The 26,320-nt window shown below is 37.3% G+C and overlaps 1 protein-coding gene and 1 long non-coding RNA gene across 2 annotated transcripts; both read left to right on the forward strand.

The window, feature by feature from the left end:
* The first annotated feature begins 13,763 nt into the window (after positions 1 to 13,763).
* LOC128857664 (uncharacterized) lies at positions 13,764 to 14,630 on the forward strand. The gene is made up of 5 exons (XR_008453941.1): positions 13,764 to 13,841; positions 13,901 to 13,989; positions 14,044 to 14,108; positions 14,166 to 14,505; positions 14,562 to 14,630. It is a non-coding gene; the product is annotated as an uncharacterized LOC128857664 (long non-coding RNA).
* Positions 14,631 to 15,696: 1,066 nt separating this feature from the next.
* Positions 15,697 to 16,621, forward strand: LOC128857672 (uncharacterized). The gene is made up of 4 exons (XM_054093420.1): positions 15,697 to 15,840; positions 15,903 to 16,172; positions 16,243 to 16,365; positions 16,433 to 16,621. Exons 2-4 carry the CDS (start codon positions 15,967 to 15,969, stop codon positions 16,566 to 16,568), a joined length of 465 nt encoding a protein of 154 aa, XP_053949395.1. The 5' UTR covers positions 15,697 to 15,840; positions 15,903 to 15,966; the 3' UTR covers positions 16,569 to 16,621.
* The last annotated feature ends 9,699 nt before the right edge of the window (positions 16,622 to 26,320 follow it).

Below are 26,320 nucleotides of genomic sequence, written 5' to 3' on the forward strand. Positions count from 1 at the left end.
TTCTCTTGGCCTACTTGCATGCGTTACTCATTTGCGTTATTAATTTGCATATTAATAATGCAGAAACCGCACATTGAAACAAGAAGTAATGCAACGGAAAGTCAAACAAAGAACAGCATGGCGCCAATACAATAATAACAATAACAATAATAACACAATAGCAACAATAATTAGAATGCAAGAAACAGATTGATGTGAATCGTTTCGTGATGGCACCGACCCACACACTTATACATATATGTAAGTGTAAGTACATATGTAGCCTTATATGTGTATATGTACATTTGTGCAAATATGTACAGGGTGTCCGGTGGCAAAATTATGTTTTAAATTTAAAGTTTCTCCCTCAAGGATGATAGATTTACCAGGTTTGCTCTTTAACTATGGTGGAAAAGAAAATTGTGAGGGGAACTTTGGCTGCCACGATACTTGGCGATTCATCAGCCGAATTTCGCAAGATCATATCACTAACACAATTGCTTAATCAATGTACATGTATTCTCACACTCGTGCAATGAGTCGTTGTTCAGATAGCAACTAAGTATCATTGGTTAATTTTATTCAAATATCACCAACACAATCTCAATTTTTTTGTAACCACACCTCAAGTAACGTCAGCCAATCAGCTGTTTCTGTTAAATTCGCTGAGAGCCGAATTACGTGCTGCTAAATAACACATCTCTAAAAATCTTTTCACCTTGTTGCTCTCTAACAGCTCAGTGTACGAGTATATAACGGATCGCGTTAGCTTCGTCATTTGCAAGGTTGATAGAATGCCAGGTTGCGCATTCCGAATTAAAAATATCCAAGGAAATGTAAACTCAAAAGTTTTTGTGCATTTAAAAAAAATATTAAGAAAAGCAAAAAAAAAAAACAGATATACAATATATATATATATACTAGCTGACCCGGCGAACTTTGTTCCGCCCTAGAGGTAATAAAAAAGCAGGTTTTTGATTTTATTAAGTTGATTTTTTTATTAATCAAGTATTTCAATGAAGCTATAATAGATTGCACTCTTCAGTTAAGCACTTTGTGATACACGACATGTTTTGTTTTATTATCAGGTGTAATAACAAACAACGCAGATGGTTTTCCGACCCGTGAACATGCCACATATAATTGACCATGTGAGAAACATTGATTTTCTAGATTCAGACCACAAACTTTCAAGGATTGGCCTTGTGATTTGTTAATGGTCATGGCGAATGTAAGACGGATCGGAAAATTAAGTCTTTTAAACTCAAACGGAAGAATGATTGAGATCATCGGGATCCTCACCTTCGAGGTTTCCTTTGAGTATCGCCGCGTAAATCACATTGTTCATCAATTTATTTACCACCAAACATGTACCGTTGCAAAGTTTTGGTGGGCTTATGTTTCGAAGCATGATTACTACGGAACCAACTTTTAGGCGTAAATTGTGCGGTGGTAAGCCAGGCACATCCAAGGAGTTTAAAAGTTCAATTGGATAGTTGGTAGCTTCATCTTCATTTGCTACACAGTCAATGGATTTGAATGAATGCATTGTTCCAATGATATCATTTTGAATTATGCAGTTTAGGTCATCTAGATCTTTATTCTTAGCCGCTAAAATTGCTCGCTCACTCAACTATTCATTATTTTTGTAGTTATTAATGATGTTTGGGAATACTTTATTGATAAGTTCGTCTTTGGATGAGACAAAGTTATAGAAATTCTGAGGAAATGAAATCAATCCGCCCGATTCGTCGACAGGTACTCGACCATTACCGATAGTCAGTAATTGCTCAGAGAAATCTTCAGCAGATTTATCAGTAAGTAATGCAACTCTCATGTTTGTTGTCAGCTGAAGTTTCTTCACATAGCGCCATAGATTCGATGATATCAGGCAAGCGTTTATTTCGTCAGCAGCCGTTGATCTTGGAATTACTGGCAGTGTTTGACGGAAATCGCCAGAGAGTAAAATCATTGCGCCTCCAAAAAAGTCCTTAATGGCAATTTCACTCTTTCACTAAGGCAGCGCAATCCGGACGTTATTCCGGAAAACTTCAATGCGCCACAATACTCGCAAACAACGTTCATTGGCCCAATGCAAACGCTAGGATGCAAGCAGTAATCAGTGTTGCAATCGTATCGAAACGCTGCTCGATTCAAATCAGCACTTGATAATTCTCTTCTTGTGCGTCGAAAATGATCTACTTGTTGATCTCTGTTATTCGCTCGACGATTTCGCATTACCAACCGAGCTGTTTCACGGGCTGCCTCGCTTTGCTCTTGTGATTGAGAAGCACGAATTCGAGCCATACTAACGCGGCGCTCTTCACGGGGAATTCCTTGCGCTTCTTCAGTCGTTTCATTCGCAATGTTTCGTATCCTTCTTGCATTACAACTTTGCCGGGAAAGATTCGATCGCCTTGGTCGCGGCATTGATAATGATGATTTAAAGATAATACAAATTACTGTGATTACAGGTATATATTTCTGACAAAATTTATATTATCAAATTTTCTACTTAACCATAGACAAAATTACGTTTAGCTGTCATTTGCGTTTTGTTATTCCATATCAGATGCGTTTCTGTTATACCACATTTTATAGTGACTTCACGGAAACGCGTTCGAATGGGATAAAAAGTATGATATGTCCGTCTCCTGGTTCTAGGCCACTTCTTCACCAATTTTCAGCCAAATCGGTTCAGTCGTTTTCGAGGTATAAATAGTGTAACTAACATGACTTTCCTTTATATATATATAAATTAAAAAAAGACTAAGAAATAAAAATTAAAAAAATAAAAGAAAATAAAAAATAAAAAAAAAATTTAATTGAAATACCACTGAGCATATTACGAGTTATGTACATCCCAACTAAACGTTCATTGCCGGAGTTTTCTAAAAAAACAAAATTAAATTGTGCTTATACTACAATTCACCACTGTATAAATACATTTGTATGCACATATATTTTCATGCAATTCAAATGCAAGAAAGTTAGCAAAGCTGTCAAGTCCATTTGAATGCTGCTTCAGGGTTGTGATTGCAGACAAAGTTTGAAGAATCAGATCAAAGATACTTTCGGAGAATGTAAACAATATCAATTATAGAGAAACAATGTTTTATATTGTATATACATATATACATATAATAAATACAATGCACGTTTCACTACCACTACTTTCTCGGTGTTAGTTAAGACACGAATTTTATTATCACTGAATATTTTGTGATGGTAGAAAAAAAATTAACAATCACTAAAAGTGTTAGAGAAAAAAAGTGACGTTATTAATACTAAACCTTTAGTGATAGTGAAAAAAAAATTGCAGCATCACTAAATTTTTAGTTACAGTGAAAATCTTTTAGTGATAATTAACATTTTTCAGTAACTTAATACCGTTTCGTCAAGAAGAGTAAGATTAATGAGCTGGGACACTATAAGGAAATATAAGTACAAGTATACTCGTAAGGAAATTGAGTACAAGTATTTATAATTGGCGCGTACACCCTTTTTGAGTGTTCGACCGAGCTCCTCCTACTGTTTGTGGTGTGCATCTTGATGTTGTTTCACATGGAGGAACCTACAGTTTTGAACCGACTCCGCACGGTGGATATTTTTTATGAGGAACTTTTTCATGGCAGAAATACACTCGGAGGTTTGCCATTGCCTGCCGAGGGACGACCGCTATTAGAAAAATGTTTTTCTTAATTTTGGTGTTTCACCGAGATTTGAGCCTACGTTCTCTCTGAGATCCGAATGGTAGTCACGCACCAACCCATTCGGCTACGGCGGCCGCCAAGAATTATACCTCACCAAGGAAAATAAAATAGCGGGTGATTTTTTAGCTATTATCTTTTTAAACAGTTGGTTTCAACAGCTAACGCACGTTTCGTGTTTTGTTTCACTGTCAAACATCTTCAGTTTGGTCTATAATTTAACCATGAATCGTCTTACAAGCTAACAACACTTGCAAATCATTGAATTTTATTACACAAATTCGAGTTCTCTTAAGAAAGTTTATCGCGCTTATTCCATTTTATGATTAGTTTAATCGACCCACTGAAGCGGCTATTCGAGCTATTGTGACTAAATTTAGAACCAAATTTACATTATTGGACATCAAACCACCAACACGCTTACGTAGAGTGCGAACTGAAGAAAATGTCGCAGCTGTATCGGCCAGTGTTAATGATGACCATCAATTATCGATTCGTCGCCGTTCGCAGCAATTGGGCCTCTCTTACTCAACAACGTCGAAAATTTTGCGAAAGAATTCAGATGTAAAGCCTTTCGAAATACAGCTGGTACAAGAATTGAAGCCGAACCACCTACCGCAACGCAGAATTGAATGGGCTCATGGAAAGTTGGCCGAAGGTCCACTTTCTTATCGAAAAATTATGTTCAGCGACGAAGCTCATTTTTGGATCAATGGGTACGTAAATAAGTAGAATTGTCGATTTTGGAGTGAAGATCAGCCAGAAGAACGGCAAGAGCTACCAATGTATCCAGAAAATGTATCTAGTCACAGTTTGGTGCGGTTTATGGGCTGGAGATATCATTGGACCGTACTTCTTCAAAGATGCTGTGAATCGTAACGTAACTGTGAGTGGTGAGCGCTACCGTGAAATGATATCCAACTTATTTCTGCCCGAAATGCAAGAGCTTGACTTGCATGACATGTGGTTTTAGCAAGACGGTACCACATGCCACACAGCACGCGTAACAATGGACTTGTTGAGAGGCGAGTTCGGTGAACACGTTCGGGACCTGTCAATTGGCCACCCAGATCGTGCGATTTAACGCCGCTCATGTCTATTCAGACAAGCCTGCTTCAATTAACGCATTGAAAGATAACATTAAAGCATTTATATGTGAGATACCGGCCGAAACATTAGAAAGAGTATGCCAAAATTGGACTAAGCGGATGGACCGTTTGAAGCGCAGTCCGCGGTCAACATTTGCGTGAAACAATTTTCAAACGTTAAGTTATATGGACTGTTCTATCGATTTAAATAAAAATGTCATGCATTTTTCTGAATTTTACGAGTGTTTTTTGAAAAACTTTCCTACAGCTCTTAAAAAATTACCCTTTACTTTTTCCTCTTTTTTAAAATCGATTTTTCAAAAATACTGCCAGTGAGATTTTGTCTTGTCGATCGATTGACAACTCCGGCGAAGGAAAAAGGTCCTCCCATTGGCGTAGAGGAAGGAAAAGGTGTCTTATATTTTAAAAATATATTTTTCCTATAACAGGGAAGTGGTATAAACCATCAATGCTCAGTTATCGTAAGTCAAGTACAAAATTACTTCGGTTGTTATAGGTCAGCTATGGGAGTCTATAAATTAATTTTCCTCTAAACAAGAGGAACTTCTTTACAAAAATTTCGTAGGTAGATTTATTTTAATCAAATACCTATAGACCCCTCATCGAATTCGAGAAATGAGGAAGCCCTGCCTGATAGAAGGCTGCAAATTACTTTGTTCTCCTACCGGCTGTCTTTCAAACCTCAGCGCATATTCTTTAACTTAATCTCGGACAACATCTAAAGTGTATGACTCAGCAATTTCCAGCAAGACTTTGAAAAATTTTTATTTCGTCATTAATGTTTGCTGCAATAACTGCATCCCAGAAGTCAAGGAGCAAAGGAATTTTTTTTCAAACCTTTGCAGTAACTATGATTGCATTTTAATTTTAATTTCCGTAAAAAATTTTAAATTTTCGGAAGCTAAATGTTGCATTTTTGTTTTGTTAGGCACTACAGCAGGAATAAAATAACCAAAAAATGTAGAGAACATAGAGAACACTCTTTGAAGAATCGCCATTCACTTGGGAGTGGCCAGGACGATTTTTCTGCTTATGGTTCAAGCAGCTCACAACGTCCAGGATTAGCCCACGTATCCTCTGGGTAACGGACAGAGGATCACCTTCGCCGGGGCCCGAAACATGGTAGTCTGCAGCATCAGATTCCAGTATAAAAAGATACACCAAGCTACCTGGCTGTCTCCTGATCGAAAAACGCGAAACCAGATCGATCATGTTGTGATAGATGGAACACACGCTTCTAGTGTATTAGATGTACGTACGATCCGCGGACCCAGCATCGACTCGGATCATTACCTTGTCGCAGCCAGACTGCGCACACGCCTGCAGCAAAAAACGTACATCAACTTACGCAAAGAATGTTCAACATCGAAAAGCTTCAATCACAACAGACAGCCAGAATATTCGCCACTCGACTCTCACTCCTGCTCTCAGAGAGCACTGCCCAACAAACCGGTATGCACGAGCAATGGAGCAACATTTCTCGTTCCCTACGTACTGTTGCCGAAGAATAAATCGAATTCCGGCGGGCCCGAAAAAACAGTTGGTACGACGAGGAATATCATGCTACCGCAGAAAAAAAGGATACCGCCTATAGAGCTATGCTGCGATCGGGCGCAACGCGAGCCATGTGGGATCGCTACAGAGAGCTAAAAAAGGAAGAGAGACGTATTATCCGACAGAAAAAACGAGAGGCCGAAATACGTGAGTGCTAGGAGCTTGAGATGCTGGCCAACAGGAACAACACCCGAAAATTTTACCAGAAAGTTCGGCGGCTTACAGAAGGTCTTAAAACCGGGCCGTTTTTCTGTAAGAACAAAGATGGCGATCTAGTGACTGACATCCAGAGCAATTTTAAATTATGGAGGGAACACTTCTCGAACCGGTTAAACAGTAACAGCGGCGCATGTCACCGAGAATGTGAAGATCCCGATACCCCAATCTTTGACGACGGAATTTACGTTCCGCTACCCGACCATGACGAGGTGAGAATAGCGATAATGCGGCTAAATTCTACGAGCCGCTTAATCGCTCAGGCACAATTTTTTATAAGAGCGTACAATTGTTGGCGTATGCCCTTGATATTGACATCATCGGCCTTAACTACCGTGCTGTTAGATCTACCTTCTCCAAACTGGATAAAGAAGCAAAGCGAATGGGTCTGGCAGTAGCCGAGGACAAAACGAAGTACCTCCTGTCTTCAAGCAAACAGTCACTGTTGACAGTTATAATTTCGAGGTTGTAAAAGGCTTCGTGTATTTAGGAACCAGCATTAACAGCGATAATAATGTAACCTTGAAATCCAACGTAGAATTTCTCTTGCCAACAAATGCTACTTTGAACTAAGTAGGCAACTGAGCAGTAAAGTCCTCTTTCGACGAACAAAACTAACACTCTACAAGACTCTCATCATGCCCGTCCTAACGTATGATGCAGAAGCTTGGACGATGACAACATCCGATGAAGCGACGCTTGGAGTGTTTGAGAGAAAGATTCTGCGAAAGATTTTTGGACCTTTGCACGTAGGCAACGGCGAATATCGCAGGCGATGGAACGATGAGCTGTATGAGCTTTACGATGACATAGACATAGCGCAGCGAATAAAGATCCAACGGCTACGTTGGCTGGGTCATGTCGTCCGAATGGATACAAACGCTCCGGCTTTGAAAGTATCCGATGCGGTACCAGCTGGTGGTAGTAGAGGAAGAGGAAGGCCTCTTCTGCGTTGCAAAGATCAGGTGGAGAAGGACTTGGCTGCACTTGGTGTGTTCAATTGGCGCCAGTTAGCACGAGAAAGAAACGACTGGCTCGCTTTGTTAAACCCGGCCAAAATCGCGTAAGCGGTTATCGCGCAAATTCAGAAGAAGATGAGTATAGTTCACTTGATTTGTTTTCGACTGCTAGAATTTCGAGAGTGCCAAATAAATGAGTCTGCTGTTGGCACTAAGAAGTCGTGTTTTATTTCGCTAGATTGGCTTAATGGCATTGTTTAATTACCCCGCCTATACACCAAGAAGCATTTTTATGAACAATTTTGTCGATAATTAATATCAGACTTAAAATATATATAAATTCAAATGTATTTAGTTAAATATCATGTTTTACTGAGAACTTAGTGATAGAGCTAACTAATTTTGCATTTTATCTACCATTCAATAGAGACTGGTGGTGCAATTTAGTGGTAGCGCAAAAATGCTCATTCCTTATTTTTAGAATTTACCGAGATATAAATGGCACAGCGTTGTCCCACAGGTTTTTTGCACGGGATGGGAATTTTTGCTTAACCCCTCTATCACTCTAAGATCTTTTTAATATAAAATGGCCTGTATCTTCAAAATGACAAGCTTTATTAAAATATATTTTTACCAAATCCTAAATACCATACTTTACCACTTCCATAAAGAAGATTTTATTTTGTTTGCTTTTAAATAAAAATTATTTGAAAACTTGCATATTCTATCATTCTTTCAGAGATTTTAAATAATAGGACTATGAATAAGTTCGTGCGGTTTTTTCGAAATTTGAAACTTTATTGACGTAAAATGGTTACAAATTTAATATTCAAAATATTGTCCATCGCTTACTACTACTTTTTCCCATCTTTCTGGCAATTCACGGATTCCCTTTGTGAAAAATTCGGTCGGTTTTGCCGCAATCCACGAATCGATCCATTTTTTGACTTCATCGTAATTACGGAAGTGCTGGTCAGCCAGGCCATGTTGCATCGATCGGAAGAGATAGTAATCGGATGGCGCAAGGTCTGGACTATACGGCGGGTGGGGTAGGACATCCCATTTGAGCGTTTCTAAGTATGTTTTGACCACTTGTGCAACATGTGGCCGAGCATTGTCATGTTGCAAAATAACTTTGTCGTGTCTATCGGCGTATTGCGGCCGTTTTTCTCGCAGTGCTCGGCTCAAACGCATCAATTGTCGTCGGTAGACATCCCCCGTAATCGTTTCATTCGGTTTCAGTAGCTCATAATACACAACACCCAGCTGGTCCCACCAGATACACAGCATAACCTTCAGGCCATGAATATTCTGCGCCGACGTCGATGTTGAAGCATGGCCAGGGTATCCATACGTTGCCCGACGTTTTGGATTGTCGTAATGGACCCACTTTTCATCGCCAGTCACAATTCGATGCAAAAAACCCTTTCTTTTGTGCCGTTGAAGCAGTTGTTCGCATGCCATAAAACGGCGTTCAACGTCTCTTGGCTTCAATTCATACGGCACCCAATGGCCTACCTTTCGGATCATTCCCATGGCTTTTAAACGTTTGGAAATGGTTGATTGATCAACTCCCAAAGTTTTTGCAACCTCTTCTTGCGTTTGAGCCGGATCTTGATCGAGCAATTCCTCCAATTCGGTATCCATGAACTTTGGCGGCGCACCCTCGCGTTCTTCGTCTTCCAAGCCAAAATCACCACTTTTAAAGCGTGCAAACCACTTCTGGCACGTTCGCTCAGATAGAGCATGCTCACCATAAACTTCCACCAAGATACGATGACTTTCGGCTGCTTTTTTCTTCATATTAAAATAATGAAGAAGAATTTCCCGCAAAAACACATTATTTGGCACGAAATTCGACATTTTCAAGTGTGGTAAAAATATTGTTGTTTACGCTTCAAATAAAAAACTTATACTGACGTTTGTGCCTTACGACAGTAGCTCTCCAATGAATGTTTGGAAATGTGGATCGATGGAATAATAATCAAGTTACGCCATCTGTTGTAAAACCGCACGAACTTATTCATAGTCCTATTAGTTTCCCACTGATAATAATTTTTATTTATTGTATTATCTATTTGGTTATAAATTTATAACAGAACAATGCACAAAAAAAATTGAAACAAAATATAGAATTTGTTATTTTGAAAGTAAAAAATTTAATTTTTTGCACCTTTTAAGGTTATGCAAGAATATTAAATGTCCCTCTCTCAACTCTTCTTAACATTGAAAAACTTGTTTACACATTTTAAAAAGCGTTTGAATTTACTGAATGCGGATTAAAACCATAGAGGGGTAATCGTTTCTTCCGGCCATCAATCCTTAGTGAGACATAGGGCATAAAGAGGTGTATTCATTGTAAAAATAAGCCACAAAATACCAGAAAATACTTAAGAAACCATACTGGTATTTTTACAAAAAGAGTACCTTATCCAGTTATATAACCTCAAATATAGCAAAAAAGTCGTTCCCTTAACAAAAGAGTCTCTCTTAAAAAAAACTCATAAATTAAGTTGTACATAACCAGAACACATTTCTATAAAAAAGCGCACATGTTAAATACAATTTGTCACGCATACAAAGCTCTCATAATTATTTTTTCGAAAAATTTTCGACAATTCACATAGAAAAGAATATCATAAAAAAGATGTGTGCAAAATTTAAGGGAGGTCGGTCAATAACTTTTTGAGTTGCCGTGTACGCCAATTCGAAAAATATAGTTTTGAGAAAGACGCGTCAAAAGTTTGAATACAACGTAACTATACCTCTCCCTGCGCTCGAACGCAAAGAATAGGTAAAATTTGCTTTTGAATCGGTTATAAAAAAAAAAAAACTAATTTATATTTATTTTTTATTTTGAAGATTGAACATTGTCATTTATAATGAAAAATAATATCGTTCAAATGACTGGCTTTGCAGTAGGCCATTCGATCAACCCAATTTTTAAGCACATTTTCGATTGTTTGGGCTCCAATTTCATGAATGGCAACTTCGATTTCGTGTTTCAAAGCATCAATCGTCTCTGGATGGTTCGTATAGCATTTGTCCTTAACGGCCCCCACAAAAAGTAATCCAACGGGCTTAAATCACAGCTCCGAGGCGGCCAATTAATATCGGAATTCAAAAACGGTAGCCAAAAGTTCGAGTGTAACTTTGGCAGTGTGACAAGTTGCACTGTCCTGTTCAAACCAAATGTCGTCCATGTCAACCTCTTCAATTTTCGGAAAGAAAAACTCGTGGAGCATATCACGGTAACGCTCGCCATTTACTGTAACCGCGGAAGAAGAAGAAGACTCACCACTTTGGAAATAGGTTTTCAATATTTTCCAATTTTGTTCAGGCGTATGGCGTCCCATTTCGTAAATTTCAAACCTTTAAGTAAATCATGAACACATTTGACACTTCATTTGTGTTACCATTCTTAAAAAAATAGGTGGTTCAAAAAGCAAACGCTATATGACCCACCCTGTATAAGAAGTGCTTAAATTTACGTTCTAAAATTTTTTTGGCATATTCTTAAAGGATTATACATATTAACATTTCATGAAAAAAAACCAGAGAACAAACCAAATAGCAAAGGTTTACCTCAGATAAAAATTAAAACTATTATAATTATCATTAAAGGTGGTGGCACTCACAGTCTCACTAGACCAACAACAACTTTTTGCACGTTAGAAGGTAAAGACAAAAGAAAATATAAAAGGACGATCAGTCGACATACATACATAGATACATACATTTCAAGCTCGAACCATGCGACGATTGAGCGAATAGAAGAGCTTCAAGGCGAATTGGCTACAGAAGGTGCCGTCTTCCGAAAACAGTTACTCTATTTTTCGCGATTTTGACAGGCAGACGTCAGGCTCTACTAAAAGAAAAATGAACAAAACAAACAAAAGGAGGGCAACTTACATTCTTGAGCAAGTTCGGTGAATGGTGTGGTAATATTGTGATTTGTGAGATTTAAACTAAGCAAACTAATGAAAACGACGTTTATCACGGATTATAAAGCGTTCTTATTCGGAAGACGTGGCAAGCAAGTGGGTGTGTGTGTGTGTATAATTTCTTGCGTTTGGTAGTTTCTATTGTTTTTGCCTTTTCCTCCTCTTCACAAAGAAGTAATTACCCTCCCTTTTGTCTGTTTATTCATGGAACCTGACGATACACCGAATTCGGAAAGCGTAACTTTGTATTCTATCATCCCTGGAACGCTTCTCGTAACTGAATTTTGTGCTGGCATCCGAATATTCACGGCGAAAGAAAAAACAAAATCAGCTGGTTTACTGAAAATAAATTCGCCTTACTGATTATTAAAGTCAATTCAAGGCGCAATTGTTAAAGCTGGTGGCACTAGACCAACAACAATGTTTTGTATGTTTGTTTGTCACGGTAAAGTATTGGTGTTGGTAAATCAGCTGATTTGTGTTTTTTTTCGCCATGTAGCTGTCAGCACAGAATAAAACAGGGCGAATTAATTTTTTGTTTACTACTTAATAAATGCGCCTTGTACGAAACGAACTTTGTAATTTGAAAATTGAAAGTTTTGAAGTGCTTGAATTTAAAGGAATCGAATCTTTTGTTTCCTATTTGACCTTCGCAAATAAATCACTATGCTATATACTAATAGGACTATGAATAAGTTCGTTTCGGTTTTACAACAGATGGCGTTACTTGATTATTATTCCATCGATCCACATTTCCAAACATTCATTGGAGAGCTACTGTCGTAAGGCACAAACGTCAGTATAAGTTTTTTATTTGAAGCGTAAACAACAATATTTTTACCACACTTGAAAATGTCGAATTTCGTGCCAAATAATGTGTTTTTGCGGGAAATTCTTCTTCATTATTTTAATATGAAGAAAAAAGCAGCCGAAAGTCATCGTATCTTGGTGGAAGTTTATGGTGAGCATGCTCTATCTGAGCGAACGTGCCAGAAGTGGTTTGCACGCTTTAAAAGTGGTGATTTTGGCTTGGAAGACGAAGAACGCGAGGGTGCGCCGCCAAAGTTCATGGATACCGAATTGGAGGAATTGCTCGATCAAGATCCGGCTCAAACGCAAGAAGAGGTTGCAAAAACTTTGGGAGTTGATCAATCAACCATTTCCAAACGTTTAAAAGCCATGGGAATGATCCGAAAGGTAGGCCATTGGGTGCCGTATGAATTGAAGCCAAGAGACGTTGAACGCCGTTTTATGGCATGCGAACAACTGCTTCAACGGCACAAAAGAAAGGGTTTTTTGCATCGAATTGTGACTGGCGATGAAAAGTGGGTCCATTACGACAATCCAAAACGTCGGGCAACGTATGGATACCCTGGCCATGCTTCAACATCGACGTCGGCGCAGAATATTCATGGCCTGAAGGTTATGCTGTGTATCTGGTGGGACCAGCTGGGTGTTGTGTATTATGAGCTACTGAAACCGAATGAAACGATTACGGGGGATGTCTACCGACGACAATTGATGCGTTTGAGCCGAGCACTGCGAGAAAAACGGCCGCAATACGCCGATAGACACGACAAAGTTATTTTGCAACATGACAATGCTCGGCCACATGTTGCACAAGTGGTCAAAACATACTTAGAAACGCTCAAATGGGATGTCCTACCCCACCCGCCGTATAGTCCAGACCTTGCGCCATCCGATTACTATCTCTTCCGATCGATGCAACATGGCCTGGCTGACCAGCACTTCCGTAATTACGATGAAGTCAAAAAATGGATCGATTCGTGGATTGCGGCAAAACCGACCGAATTTTTCACAAAGGGAATCCGTGAATTGCCAGAAAGATTGGAAAAAGTAGTAGTAAGCGATGGACAATATTTTGAATATTAAATTTGTAACCATTTTACGTCAATAAAGTTTCAAATTTCGAAAAAAAACCGCACGAACTTATTCATAGTCCTATAGTGCCACCTCCTTTAATTAGCCTTGGGTAGTTGCAGAAGAGTAAAAAAAACAACTGCAATGTATTTTGTTTTTGCTTTTAATCCCTAAAGTAACAAAATCTATAAACAAAGATTGACAGCTGAGAGTAATTCAAAAAAAAGCGGTTACGAGTTAGCATGATTCAATTATAGAAGGTTAGGTAAGTAAGCAGCTTTCTCGCTCCCTCTTGACAAATCGGCTCCCTTATTTGAAAACATGTTGCTTCTTTACAAATATACCTACATTTTTTGCGAAAAAACTTTTAAATTGTAGTAAAAATTAAACTTTTGGTGCAAATTATGGGGTCGGCAACATCGTTTTCACTTTGACGCTTTGCCTTGTTATTATTCGTTGAAAATCATTTATCTGCTTGTAAACGTTCAAGTAAGTATAATAATAAAAGCTAATTATTTTATAAATTAATGTCATTTTTCACTATTTAGGTCGATTATGTCTTACATATGGTGGTAGTCGATTATTTGGAGTCGCCTTTCTGCTGCCGAAAACTACCGGTTGGTGAATTTTCATACACGTAAGTCCAGATCAGACATTTGTATAAATTCTTATTAAACTTTTTCATTCATAGGTTTTTAGAACAGCGTTTTTGCAAATATAATAGTGACCACCTTACATACAATACATAAACAGTTAGTAAGTTCTGTTAGAATATTTGATAATAAATTGGTTTTAAAAGTTTTTATTTGTAAGACTTCACAGACGAGCAAGTGCAGCGGAAGATGTGTGTTGAAGAGCTGGTTTTTAGAAACGAAGGCAAGTATGCGCGTATTTCTACCATCGTCACATGTAGTGCTACGGACAATTTCATAGATGCCATTGATCGTGCTGTGTATGATGGTGCAAATACCTAGTAAGTGTTTAACATGTGACGGTCATTATGTGCCTAGTTCTGCTAACACTGAAGTCAATTTGGCTTCCGAACTGGCTCTTCAAGTCGATACCCTACTCGGTCTAGAACAATATGCTGTACGTAGATGCATGCGCAACACCTACACGAGCAAGTCCTCGCGCTTTACGTCTACATTTACACGTAAGTTGTAGTGAAATATTTATGAATTAACAATTTTTAAGATTTTTGGTTTACAGGTTTTTGATTTCTACCTGAATCATCGCAATTACTAAAAGTGGATTATATTATCAATATAGAAATTTTTCGATGTATTAGTTTTAGACTATATGAATATATTTTCCTAACTAATATATATTATACTAATATTAGGGACGCCAAGTATATTAAGGTAGACAAATTTTAAACAATAAACTAATAAATTTGTAATTTTTTCAATCTTAACTCTTCTAACTCCAATGTTTTTCTTACGTCGAGGAATGATCGACTGAACTTCTGCTTTTGCAATGTCTTTACGGTAACAAATGGATTGTCATATATTGTTATGCTCGAAATACGAAATTAAATATTCTGTTTTATCTCATTCCTGTCGTTAACATATCATGGCAGCCAAATCTATATCAAATTCAAAGGTTTAACAAGTAACTCTCTCAATGCATATGAAGGATGCTAAAAGTCAGCATTTATTTCAGGAATAAAAGATTGTAAAACAGTTATGAAAAGTACATTTACGTTCGTACGATACTGAAATGAGGAAATTTGCATCACGTCGTAATGCAAAGGTTACTAAACATGGCTTATATGCATAAGAGTGAAATAATTTTCCAAACTATTTGTGTTTACTAGCTGCATTTCCATTTTAATGTAATGAAAATATTCCTTTAGAGACTCCATTTTTTTACTTTTGTCTCGTTTCCCATCTAACAAATATTTGTTTTACAACTGCGAACTAACTTAAAACACATACATAAGTAACATCACATATTTCTGCGTGCTCTTGTGTTAAATAAACATCGAAAATATTCTAAGTAAATATTATATTCGCTTTAAAACAAAAACAATAATTTTTCTGTTGTTTTGTTTTAATGTAGAAGTAATAACCAATATACTTAGTTTTTCTCTTATTATAGCACTAATTAGTTACTTTACGTACTTTTTTACTACCTTTAGGCAAGAAGGGGAAAACATTATTCCCTTTTTCTCCATCCTTCGTAAATTCAGCCCTAAAATAAGGGAGTGTCAAAGCGCCCTTGCCATTACTTACCTAACCTTCTATAATTGAATCATGACGAGTTAGAAACTAAATAAATTGAAAAAGAAACATCAAATCACCTACTCCACTACTACTACCCGTTCAACATGTCTTGATTTGAACCCGAAAGCTTTGAAAATTGAGTCATACACAAATATCGAAGCAAAAATTTAGAAAATAAAAATTTCTTAAAATTTTAATTATACGGGTGGCCGATATTAAAAAAAGAATAAGCCATTGCAGTATATAATCACCAGCGCCAGAAAGTAAAACAATAATAAAACTATTAAAACAATTAAAATTACTAAATAAATAATTTACAAAACAGCTTAAAGATTAAAACCATAAATAGTCAAAGAAATAAATATATCTCTAAAAATTAAATCGTACAAATGGCAGAGGATATTGCACCAGTTGACAGAAAAGCATCAAAAGTCGGCGGCTTGACGGAAGCACCAGAAGATTTGAATGACGATGTACCCTTCTCGCACCGAGAGCTTGAATTATTGTACGAAGAGATCTGTAAAGACGAGAAGAAAAAAGAAGATTGGCGTGACCATAGTAGACATCCTAGCTATATGAAGTTTTCGGTGCCCTAGTAAGTGGAATATTATTAAAAATTTAAGCAAGAAAATCCTAGGGTTATGATATACTAATTCTGCTTCCAGCCATTTGCAATGTCGCGATCGCTATCATAAAAGCAAAAAGAATTACGAGCAGCGATTTCAATATGAAATCGGTCAAATAATGAATAACTTTAATACGGCCTACGAGGCGGCACGTTTCAATCGGTATGCCACCCCTACTGGAATACGTAATTCAATTTTATACATAAAAAAATATTTTAATTTTTTCTAGTCATTTGTGCATTACCACGTTATGGCCGCCACTGCACAATCGCTGTGAGTTAACGCACACCCAAAGGTATTATTTCAGACTATTGCCCGCTCAGCGTCGACGTTTAAATCAAATCATGAATACTAATTTTCTATGATCGATGGAAATCGACAACTTGCAATATTAAACAAAACAAAATCGCAAATGAAAACAAGCAAAAAATATTTGACTTATTTAAGATTTTAGTTGGATTTTCAATTTTTGGCGTTCATTAGTTAGCTCCTTCGCAATGGAAGCAACAAATATCCTTCATAAGTGATGATTTTTCTTGAACACCACATCCTTTACCACACACCTCTGTTTTGCGGACGATAGAGCCAGACGATGTCATCAACCGATGAGGCGACCCATGAAGTGTTTGGAAGAAAGATTTTGCGGAAGAAAAAAGATCCAAAGGCCTCGTTGGTTAGGTTTTATCATCAGAATGGATACAATTGCTGCCGCTCCCAAAAGGATTTGATGTGGTTCCTGCTAGTGGTAACAGAAGAAGGCCCCCTTTGCTTTGGAAATATTGGGAGGGAAGCGCTTGGTGCCGGATAGTAGGAGTATAAACGACTGGCGCGTTATTAAACTCGGTGAAAATCCTTTAGGGAGTTATGTCGTGTCAATTAAGAAGAAAAATAAAACTGGCGCAATATCATATGAAGCGTTAAACAGTTCCCTCACCGGCATCCAAATTCGGTTCTTGGAGCAAAATTACGAATTATGCATTGGAAGAAACTAGTTTCTGCCCTATGCTCCAATTAAGAGCTGTGCATCTTCTAAGTTTACGCAAACATTTTTGAATTGTGTACTTTTAAGGTGTTCCAAGGAATAAATAATCCAAATGCCAGCAGCGGCAGGTTTTGTTCTAGAAAACCTGAAACTTTTAGCCAACATATGCAACGTATGTCTAAATATTCTAGATATTGGTCTATTTGACAGATCTGTTTTCTGCGTTCTATAGTTGCTAAGCCAAAGATCTCTCCTACTTTACACATTTTTATCTCCCATCAGCTCCTTCTAAGTATTTGGTTGAGTAAAGTGCAGGTGAATTCTTCTCTAAAGTACTTTAAGAGGATATTCTATTTGCAGTACTAGAGATTCATCCGGATTAACTCCAACCTACGTTCAGAAGCCCATGTGACCATCACCTGAGACACTGCGTAACTCCGTTTTTAAATTTTCAACTAGCCTGACAAGTTTTACAAGAAATAATGCTGTATTTTCTCACATCAAAGTCAATTGAAGTGGATCAGAGGTTGCGTACAACAATATGAAAGTGCAGCGAAATTTTGCTACCTTGGCTGCACGGTCTCCTTCGAAGGTAGCTTTCATGTCAAATCTGTCCTGCTATAAAAGGAACCTCGGCAATTACAAGACGCCTGTAAGCGTTTGTGAACAGCTGCCTGCGCCGTATTATGTAAATTTTTTGGCCCTGAACAATATATGGCTCTGCTGAAAAAAAATTCGGAAAGCGAAGTCGCAGTGGATGGGACATACGCTTAAAGACAGGGATGCATATGCCAGGACCTGTGTTGAAACCTCTTCCACCAAGCTGGCCGAATAATGGCGAGACCACGAACCAACTGGATATACTCAATAGAAGCTGACATATACTCTGAACGAACTGGGATATATAGCTCAAAACCATGTCCGTTGGCGAAAAGGCGTAGTTTGCGACCTATGGTTGAATAAGAGTTAAAGGAAATATATCTACATATATTTTCTCCACATTTCTTAAGATGCTATACGCTTTGAAAATACCTAATACTTCCGCTTGGGAAATGCTCAATTAATTTTCCAGCAGCAGTGACTGAGACTGAACGACACCAAGTTGTTCAGAAACAAAAATTAATTCAACACTAGAATCCATCTTAGAGCAATCGGTGCAGAGAGAGGTGACTTCTTTATCAGCCCTACTTCAATATTTTCTGTACAGGAGACATACTTGAAATTCTGTATTGAAATATAGGCTCTATCTGCATATTACGTAGGTAGGTATGTAGGTAGGTGAAAAGGTTCAAGTATTAGTCGAGCACTCCCCAATTAGCGCTAAAGTGCCGTTTTGATACCACTAGGAAGATATCTACAGCCAGAGCTATTGACGCAATGGAGAAGATAGATGATACTGACCCAAACTTTTAAAGAAAGGAATACCCAGTGATCTTAATCACCTAGCTGCCAAACCCGGATATTTCCAGAGAAAGCGATCAACAATCTCTTTCTCTGAGAGGTTTGCCCGGCTTCTGCAAGGGGGGCTAAATGGTAAACCTAGCCTTCCCGCGCGTTTACGAGTTTGAAAATTTCATGACGTTAAGTTTCTTTCTTTCCATCTACACTGTACTGGGGCCAAAGAGTTTTCCAAATAGCAAGTGAAGAAATAGAGCTCCTTCTTTTCTGCACTTTCCTGAGAAACAATTTGTGGTGCAATTCCCCTTTAACTGGGTAGGAGGTCTCTAAGACCAATTCAATCTTCTTCCCGGTAAGCTCATCAGCAATTTTCTTTCTTCCAGGTCAAAGAAATGTTACCATATTTGATCTCCTCCTTACTAGTTTACCCCCACCTTCTCTAAGCATTTTGCACGCCTGTAGGATGGCAAAGACTTCAGCCTGAATAACTTTAGCTGTATTCGGCAGCTTAAGGGGGATATATAATATAAATTGGCTGAGAGAAAAACGCTGCACCGACTCCCGATCCCATCTTGGAGTCGTTATTGAAGACAGAGGTACCAGCTTCGGTACAGATTCTCCCCTCGTTGCAATCCTGCCTACTTGGAAAGATTGCACTGGCAAGGCCCTCAAACCCCAGTTTGTGGATGGAGGGATCTGTGCGAAGTTCAGACAAATGCTGCCCAAAAATGCTACCATGCCACTTGAGAAATTGCCTCCAGAGACCTCGTTTACTTTGATTGCTCTTTGAGGAGCAAAGACAATAACGTAAAGTCGACGGAAAGTAAGTGCATACGACATTCAGGGCATCACTGGGGCGCTGTTCTGGTGATGGCAATACTTGCCGATACGTCTGCATATTATTATTCCCTGAACGTGACTGCTGCTGCTTATTATCACGCTAACCAAGTAGTCCAGTCATTTGGTAAAAAAAGGAAAGTTTTCCAGGAGTTTTCAAACTAGAGTAAGCGGCGCGTTATTTTTATCGTGGTGTCCCCTGTAGGCCTAATCCACATGTGTTGCACACTTTCGAAAATTTAGCGCAATCTCCTACGTTTTACCGTTCCTGATGGGCCTGGCGTTGTGAGTTCGTCTTAGGCACCGTAATATTCAAATACACCACCACGTTTTTTCGTATATTTCTCTACAATAATCTTCTACTATAGCAGGTTTTAGAAAAGCAGATATAAGGGTAATGTGTCGCCTTTGTTGAAGGGTCCCTTTCTCTCTCGACCTTCAACGAAACATCTATCGGTAGAACTGAAGAGAAGTATCTAGTTTAGACTGAGTCATCAGTATACGTCTATCGTTTTACAGTGTAGTTTGTGTTTTTAGAGTCATGGCTTCTGATGTTAATATACTTTTTCTGGTTCTGAGCAGCACGTCGAAATGAGAAGTTCGCGAGTTAGTTGCGACAATGATGATGTAAAAAAATTGATGGATTGGTTGTACAACCATCCACCTTTTCCAGAAATGAAGGATATCATGTCAATAAGCACTGGAGTTGTCGGAGACGAAAAGATAAACTGCCACATGGCTCAAGAAATTGGTAGTACTGGCATTTCTAAAATCTATGGCAGCGATTTTTATACAGTAAAATTCAAACGGAATGACATAATAAAATCGCTTGGTGTTATGAATGCAGGCATCGTTATCGAAGGTGACATTGTTCCGATTAATCCATTGTTAACTTTCCAAAGAATGTGCATTGCAAAAGAATCTGAAGAGGAACTTAAAAACTTTCTTACGTACGAACTTGCTCCATTTCCTTTATCGCTTTTCAATGATGAAGGCATGAGTAAATGCGTTAAATCTTCAATGTACCTACAAGGTATTTAAGCAACATTCTGCAATCGATGCAATGTATGTCATCGACGGAGGGCACTTATAACACCGAGTCATTTGGCATCGTGGTGAACCATTTTCATCTACATATGTATTTGCAGTAACTACATCACGTACGTTCGATCTAAATATAAGTCCAATGCCATAATCGTATTCGGCGGATATCCTGAAAATGTAGCAAACTGTAGTATTAAATTTGCAGAGGGATCCCGACGATCACGAATAGCTGCTTCAATAGACATACTTTTTGATGAGACAATGATTCCAACTGTGTCACAAGATAAATTTCTGGGAAATGATGCGAACAAGAACCGCCTCATTAAAATGTTGAAAAGAAAAATTTTAAACTGAAATTTCATGGTCTCACAAGCCACGGAAGATACGGATACGCTAATCATCAATACCGCAATACGTGTTTCACCAGAGTTCGACACCGTAATAGTGGTCGGCGAAGATATAGATCTTCTTATTCTTTTGACAGCTCTTTGTACGCGCTCAAACGCGTACTTTCTCAAACCAGGAAAAGGTAAGATTACCCAACAAATATATTCCCCTGAAAGTATTATAGATCAAACAGCTGCAAATCATATTCTATTTCTTCATGCATTCGGTGGCTGTGATACAACATGTGCACTATTTTATCAAGGAAAAATGGAATTCATCAATGTACTCCGAAAAAATCCTAATTTAAACCAGGTTATTCTGGTATTTAAAAATCCAAATGTCGATTCAGAGATTATTGCTAAAGCAGGAGAACGTTTTCTTCTTGAATTATACGGTTACAGTGATGTACAAAGTAAGAAAATCATGTCTTTAAATGAGTACAGATATGCATGCTTCACAAAATCAGCATATAAAAATAAATTAAATATTGCGTGCCTACCACCAACAGAGGCAGCAGCATGACAGCATTCATTCCGAACCTATCACCAGGTTCAGCAGTGGTACGGGAATGAACAAAATGCAGAACAATGGAGATGGAACAGAAAGAAAAATGGGATAGTTCCTGTAACGACACTCGATCCCCCAGCTCCAGAATCCTTCTTGTAAATGTAAAAAGGGATGTCAGAAGGTCTGTGGATGCAGAAAAGCTGGGTTAAAATGCTCCGTTATATGCACAAATTGTAGTGGTGCTTGTAAAAATTCGCAAGTGCAATTGGATTACGATGAAGAAGAGGAAACTGCGACTATTTTAGAGAAAATGTTTGATGAAACGGAAAACGATCACAATCCTCTGTGATGAGTCTGATAATCGTATCGCAGATGATGCGAACGAGATTTCAGTCTGCGACGTCTTGATCGGTGCCCAAGACGAACTCGCAACGCCTGGACCATCAGGAACGGTAAAACGTAGGAGATTGCGCTAAATTTTCGAAAGTGTGCATCACATGTGGATTAGGCCTACAGGGGACACCACGATCAAAAAAACGCGCCGCTTACTCTACCTCCAGGTGGTGTGGAAATGAGTTTTTTTCGAAAACGCATATTAACATGTACTTTGTGGCGCTCATACGCCAAAAACTATTGATTTTACAAAAAAATCGTTATAACATAAAATGTAGGAAATTGACTCTAGTTTAATTTTTTATACATGTGTTTTCCTCATAAAATGCGTCGGAATGGAGATATTGTAAAAAAAACTGTTTTTAGGCGCCATTTTTTCAATATGGCGGCGCTGGCGTCGCAGATACGAGGTGGCAAAGTTGAAATTCGAAAAGAGCATCCCAAAATCTATAAAAATTATACAGTTTCAAAACTTCCGCAAAACTTTCCAGGTCAAACTACCAGATGACTTGACTAAAGGGTAGTCACGCACAAGCGCATTCGACTACAATGACCAACAGATCACAGTATGACGTGTAAAATACAAAAATAACCATATGGAGTTGAAAATACTAGCACATGCAATCAAAATTAATATTTGTGTATGTCTCCTAATTCCATTTAGCTTACAGGCGATAATGAACGCATTTGCTTTTATGGAATTTTTACAGAACGTTACTATCAAACTATCAAAATCCAGCAAATTAAATATTTTTAAAATAATAACTTAAATATTCGCGCATTCTTCCTTTGACGTGTTATCATTTAATATTTTTTGCCCTTTGTTATTGACGCTAATTAAAGAGCTTACAGTTATTATAAACATTTACATACCATATGAACACGCAGGTATATAATATATATTAAAAACAGGTAAAGCTAAACTCAGCAAATTATCCTAGGTGTGTACATACGACATACATCTCATTAAATAAAGAACAAGCATAAGTATTATATCGTTCATACACATGCATATATTAGAGCACACATATTTGCTGGCTTAATTAGAGTCATATACAAGGTGACGCGAATTAATCGCGCTATCGAAAGATTTATTATTTTTGCAAATAGCGATGTACGCCAATCATATTTCATACTTGTGAATGAGACAGCGACAGTACACAAGTAGACAGGCACTTTTACGCGTTAAAGTCAAAATAAAGATTTCTCTCACTAGAAATTATTTTTGTATTTATTAAAAAAGTTATACAAAAAGAAAATTGGATAACTAATTTTGCGCCAAGCTAGAAATGCATACATATGTACACCTGCGTTCACAACATTTCAAACTTTTTAGTTAGGATTTCTAGAGAAAGTCTGGGTATGCCGTTGTAGCCCATCTAATTTGGATTACGCCAGTTTACAGTGACTGAATATTTGCGTAAAGTTTTTATATTATATTTTATTCTAAATTCTTGTATGCATTTTTTCCATATAAAGAATAAAGATCGCCGCAGAAATTGAACTTCTTCGGATTTTGGATGACTCGCAAAGTTCTCTGATTTGACTTCACCGGTTTTTTTTTTGTTTTGGAATTTTTAATACTAACCTTTAAGGGGTTAGGGGTAGTCAGAATTTTCAAAAAATCGATTTTTTTTTTTTGCATTTTCTTAAAGCATAATGTTTTAAAAATATTGTGTAAAAATTTGAAGTGAATCCGACAAATACTTTTCAAGTTATTCAACAATTAACAAAGGGCGCTCGGCCGCTCCGGAGCCGATAGCAAAACTTTAAATGCGTTTTTCTCAAAACTATGTTTTTCAAACTGGTGAACACTGTAACTTAAAAACCGCTACGTAGATTTCAATACAATTTATACAGCTTTTGAAAAACATAAAAAACTTGTGCCTGATCGAAGGATTTTTTTTTTTTTTAAATTTAGATTTTTTTTTAACAATTAACTGTTGGTTTTTTCCCGAAAATCTGAAAAATATTTCCTGAGGCCGCCATTTTGTTCATTTTGGAAAAAAAAAAAGCTTCGATCCGGCTCGAGATTATCTATCAATAAAAATAATTTTTCTCATCCGATTGGTTTTAGATGAATCTGCAAGGACTTGTGATGTTCACCGCAAGGGACTTCTGGAGAAACGGGCTTCACACAAACAGCGATAACTTTTGCAATTATTAATTTTTTTTTTTGAAATTTTGGTGAAGTCAAGTTAAAACATGATGTTTTTATGCTATGTTTTTATTTTTGTTAAATAAATTAATTAAGTAGCAAAAAAAAATTCGTGAAAATCATCATTTTTTCGGGTCTCTGACTACCCCTAACCCCTTAACTTGCGACGTGGTAGTAAATTTTACATTCTCTTTTTTTTTGCTCTCTTAGCTGCTCTCTATTTCAATTTTATAACCTCATATTCTCAGTACCCTCATAGTTTAGCACGCTTTTATTATCAGTGTTATCTCGCTTATCGGAAGGAAGAGGAACGCGGAGAAATTAGACCGTCGGTGTAAAATTTACCACAGGTTGTCGTAAGTGTAATATTTGCATGGACAATTTTTTACTACCACATCTTAGTTAACGTAAGTAATTCATAGAAAAAAAATTACTACACCTCTACGTTAGCGTTTTATTTTAATTAAAAAAATATTTACCACTAGTCTTTTTATAAATTAGCTGTTCACATTTTAGTATTTTCTTAGGTAAATTATAAGTAAATAATGGCACAGAAGATATTACCAGACTATTAATGGAAGATGATGAGGTTTACGACGACGAAATTTATGATGATGAAAGCGAATTTGATGACGAGGTCGTAGATACAAATTTTTGCCCTGAAATATGCAGTGATGGTGACTCAAACTCAGAAACGGACAATGATGAAGAAATGGAACATCTTTTACAATTTGGGATCTGAAGGTGCTTTTTACGGAAAAAATCGTTTTAAATGGTCGGCACAAGAACCCCAGCGTTTTAGTAGGACTCCCTTGCATAACATCATAAGATTACCAACAAAATGTTTTCCAATATTGGTCTCGGATTTTTGATGAAGATATCGAGAATATAATCATTGAACACACCAACCGTAAATTAGCAGCAAAATTTGAGTCTACGAATGCAATTGAAGCGAAACCTTTGGATAAAATTTAATGGAGGGCATTTTTAGGTCTATTACTTTATTCTGCTGTTTTTAAATCTAATAGAGAATCCACAGAACTTATTTTTGCAACATATTCAGGGCTACTATGTCTAGGCTTCGATTTCTCACCATACTTTCGTGCTTACGCTTTGATATTTCTTCTAATCGAAAAGAAAGGCTGTCACTCGACCCACTAGCAGCAATTTCAGAACTTTTCAATAAATTTATTGAGAATTGTAAAAAGAATTACTCCATTGGCACTCACGCTTGTATCGACGATATGTTAGTGCCATTTCGAGGCAGATGCCACAGAAACCCGCAAAATATGGTATAAAAATAATGGCTTTAACAGATGCTCGCACACACTATCTTTCAAATGCCTACATTTATTATGGAAAATACTCAGATGGTATAAACCTTACAAATTCCGAGAAAAACTTGCAGTGCCTATTCAATCGGTATTAAGATTATGCCATTCTATAGAAGGAAGTAACAGAAATATAACTGCAGACAATTGGTTCTCATCAATTCAATTAGTAAACATATGAAAAGAACGAAAATTAACTTATTTGGGTACTCTAAGAAAAAATAAAAAAGAAATTTCTGCAGAATTTTTACCAAACAAAAGTAGACCAGTCGAAAGTTGGGTTTTGTATGGGTTTACAAAATATATCACATTTTTATCTTATGTTCCAAGAAAAAATAGTTCAGTGATTTTAGTTTCTTCGATGCATCATCACAAAGCAATTGATCCAATAACAAATAAGCCAGAAATGATTGCCGATTACAACAACACGAAAGGTGGAGTCGGTGAGTTCGATAAGAAGTGTTCTATTTACTCGAGTAGTCGTCGTACACGACGTTGTCCTTTAGCTGTATTTTACAGGCTGGTAGATATAAATGCAGTTAATGCATATATTTTGAATCAATCTTCTCGTAATTTCCGTGAAATTTCTAGAGACAATTTTTTAAAAGATCTTGCTAGAAACTTGATTGTTCCACATTTACAAAGACGAGAGCACAACAAAAGGATAACTCGCTCTTTACGAGATATTATTTATACGATATTGGGTTCTGATTCTCTTCCAGAGCCTGTAATTACATTAAAGGAAAAACCTAAGTCGAGCAAACTATGTTACATTTGTCCTAATAAATTAAAAAGAAAAACAACACACACGTGCCTAGAATGTAAAAAACCAATGTGTATGGGTTGTAGCAAACGCTTGTTTATTAACTGTACTAATACTGAATATGACGAGTGACATAAAAATTTAACCAATATAGTCCTTGTTATCTTTTTTAAGTATTGAAGACTCGAAGCGTGTATTATTTTATGAAAATGTTTATATATTGTGCTGTGAAAAAATGCCATTTAATTTATCTTTACGTTTTTTTTTACTTTCTTATAAACTTTCTAAGAGTCCCTCTATATTTTCGTTGTGTAAAA

Source organism: Anastrepha ludens, chromosome 2 (genome assembly GCF_028408465.1).
Source record: "Anastrepha ludens isolate Willacy chromosome 2, idAnaLude1.1, whole genome shotgun sequence".
NCBI classification, from domain to species: domain Eukaryota; kingdom Metazoa; phylum Arthropoda; class Insecta; order Diptera; family Tephritidae; genus Anastrepha; species Anastrepha ludens.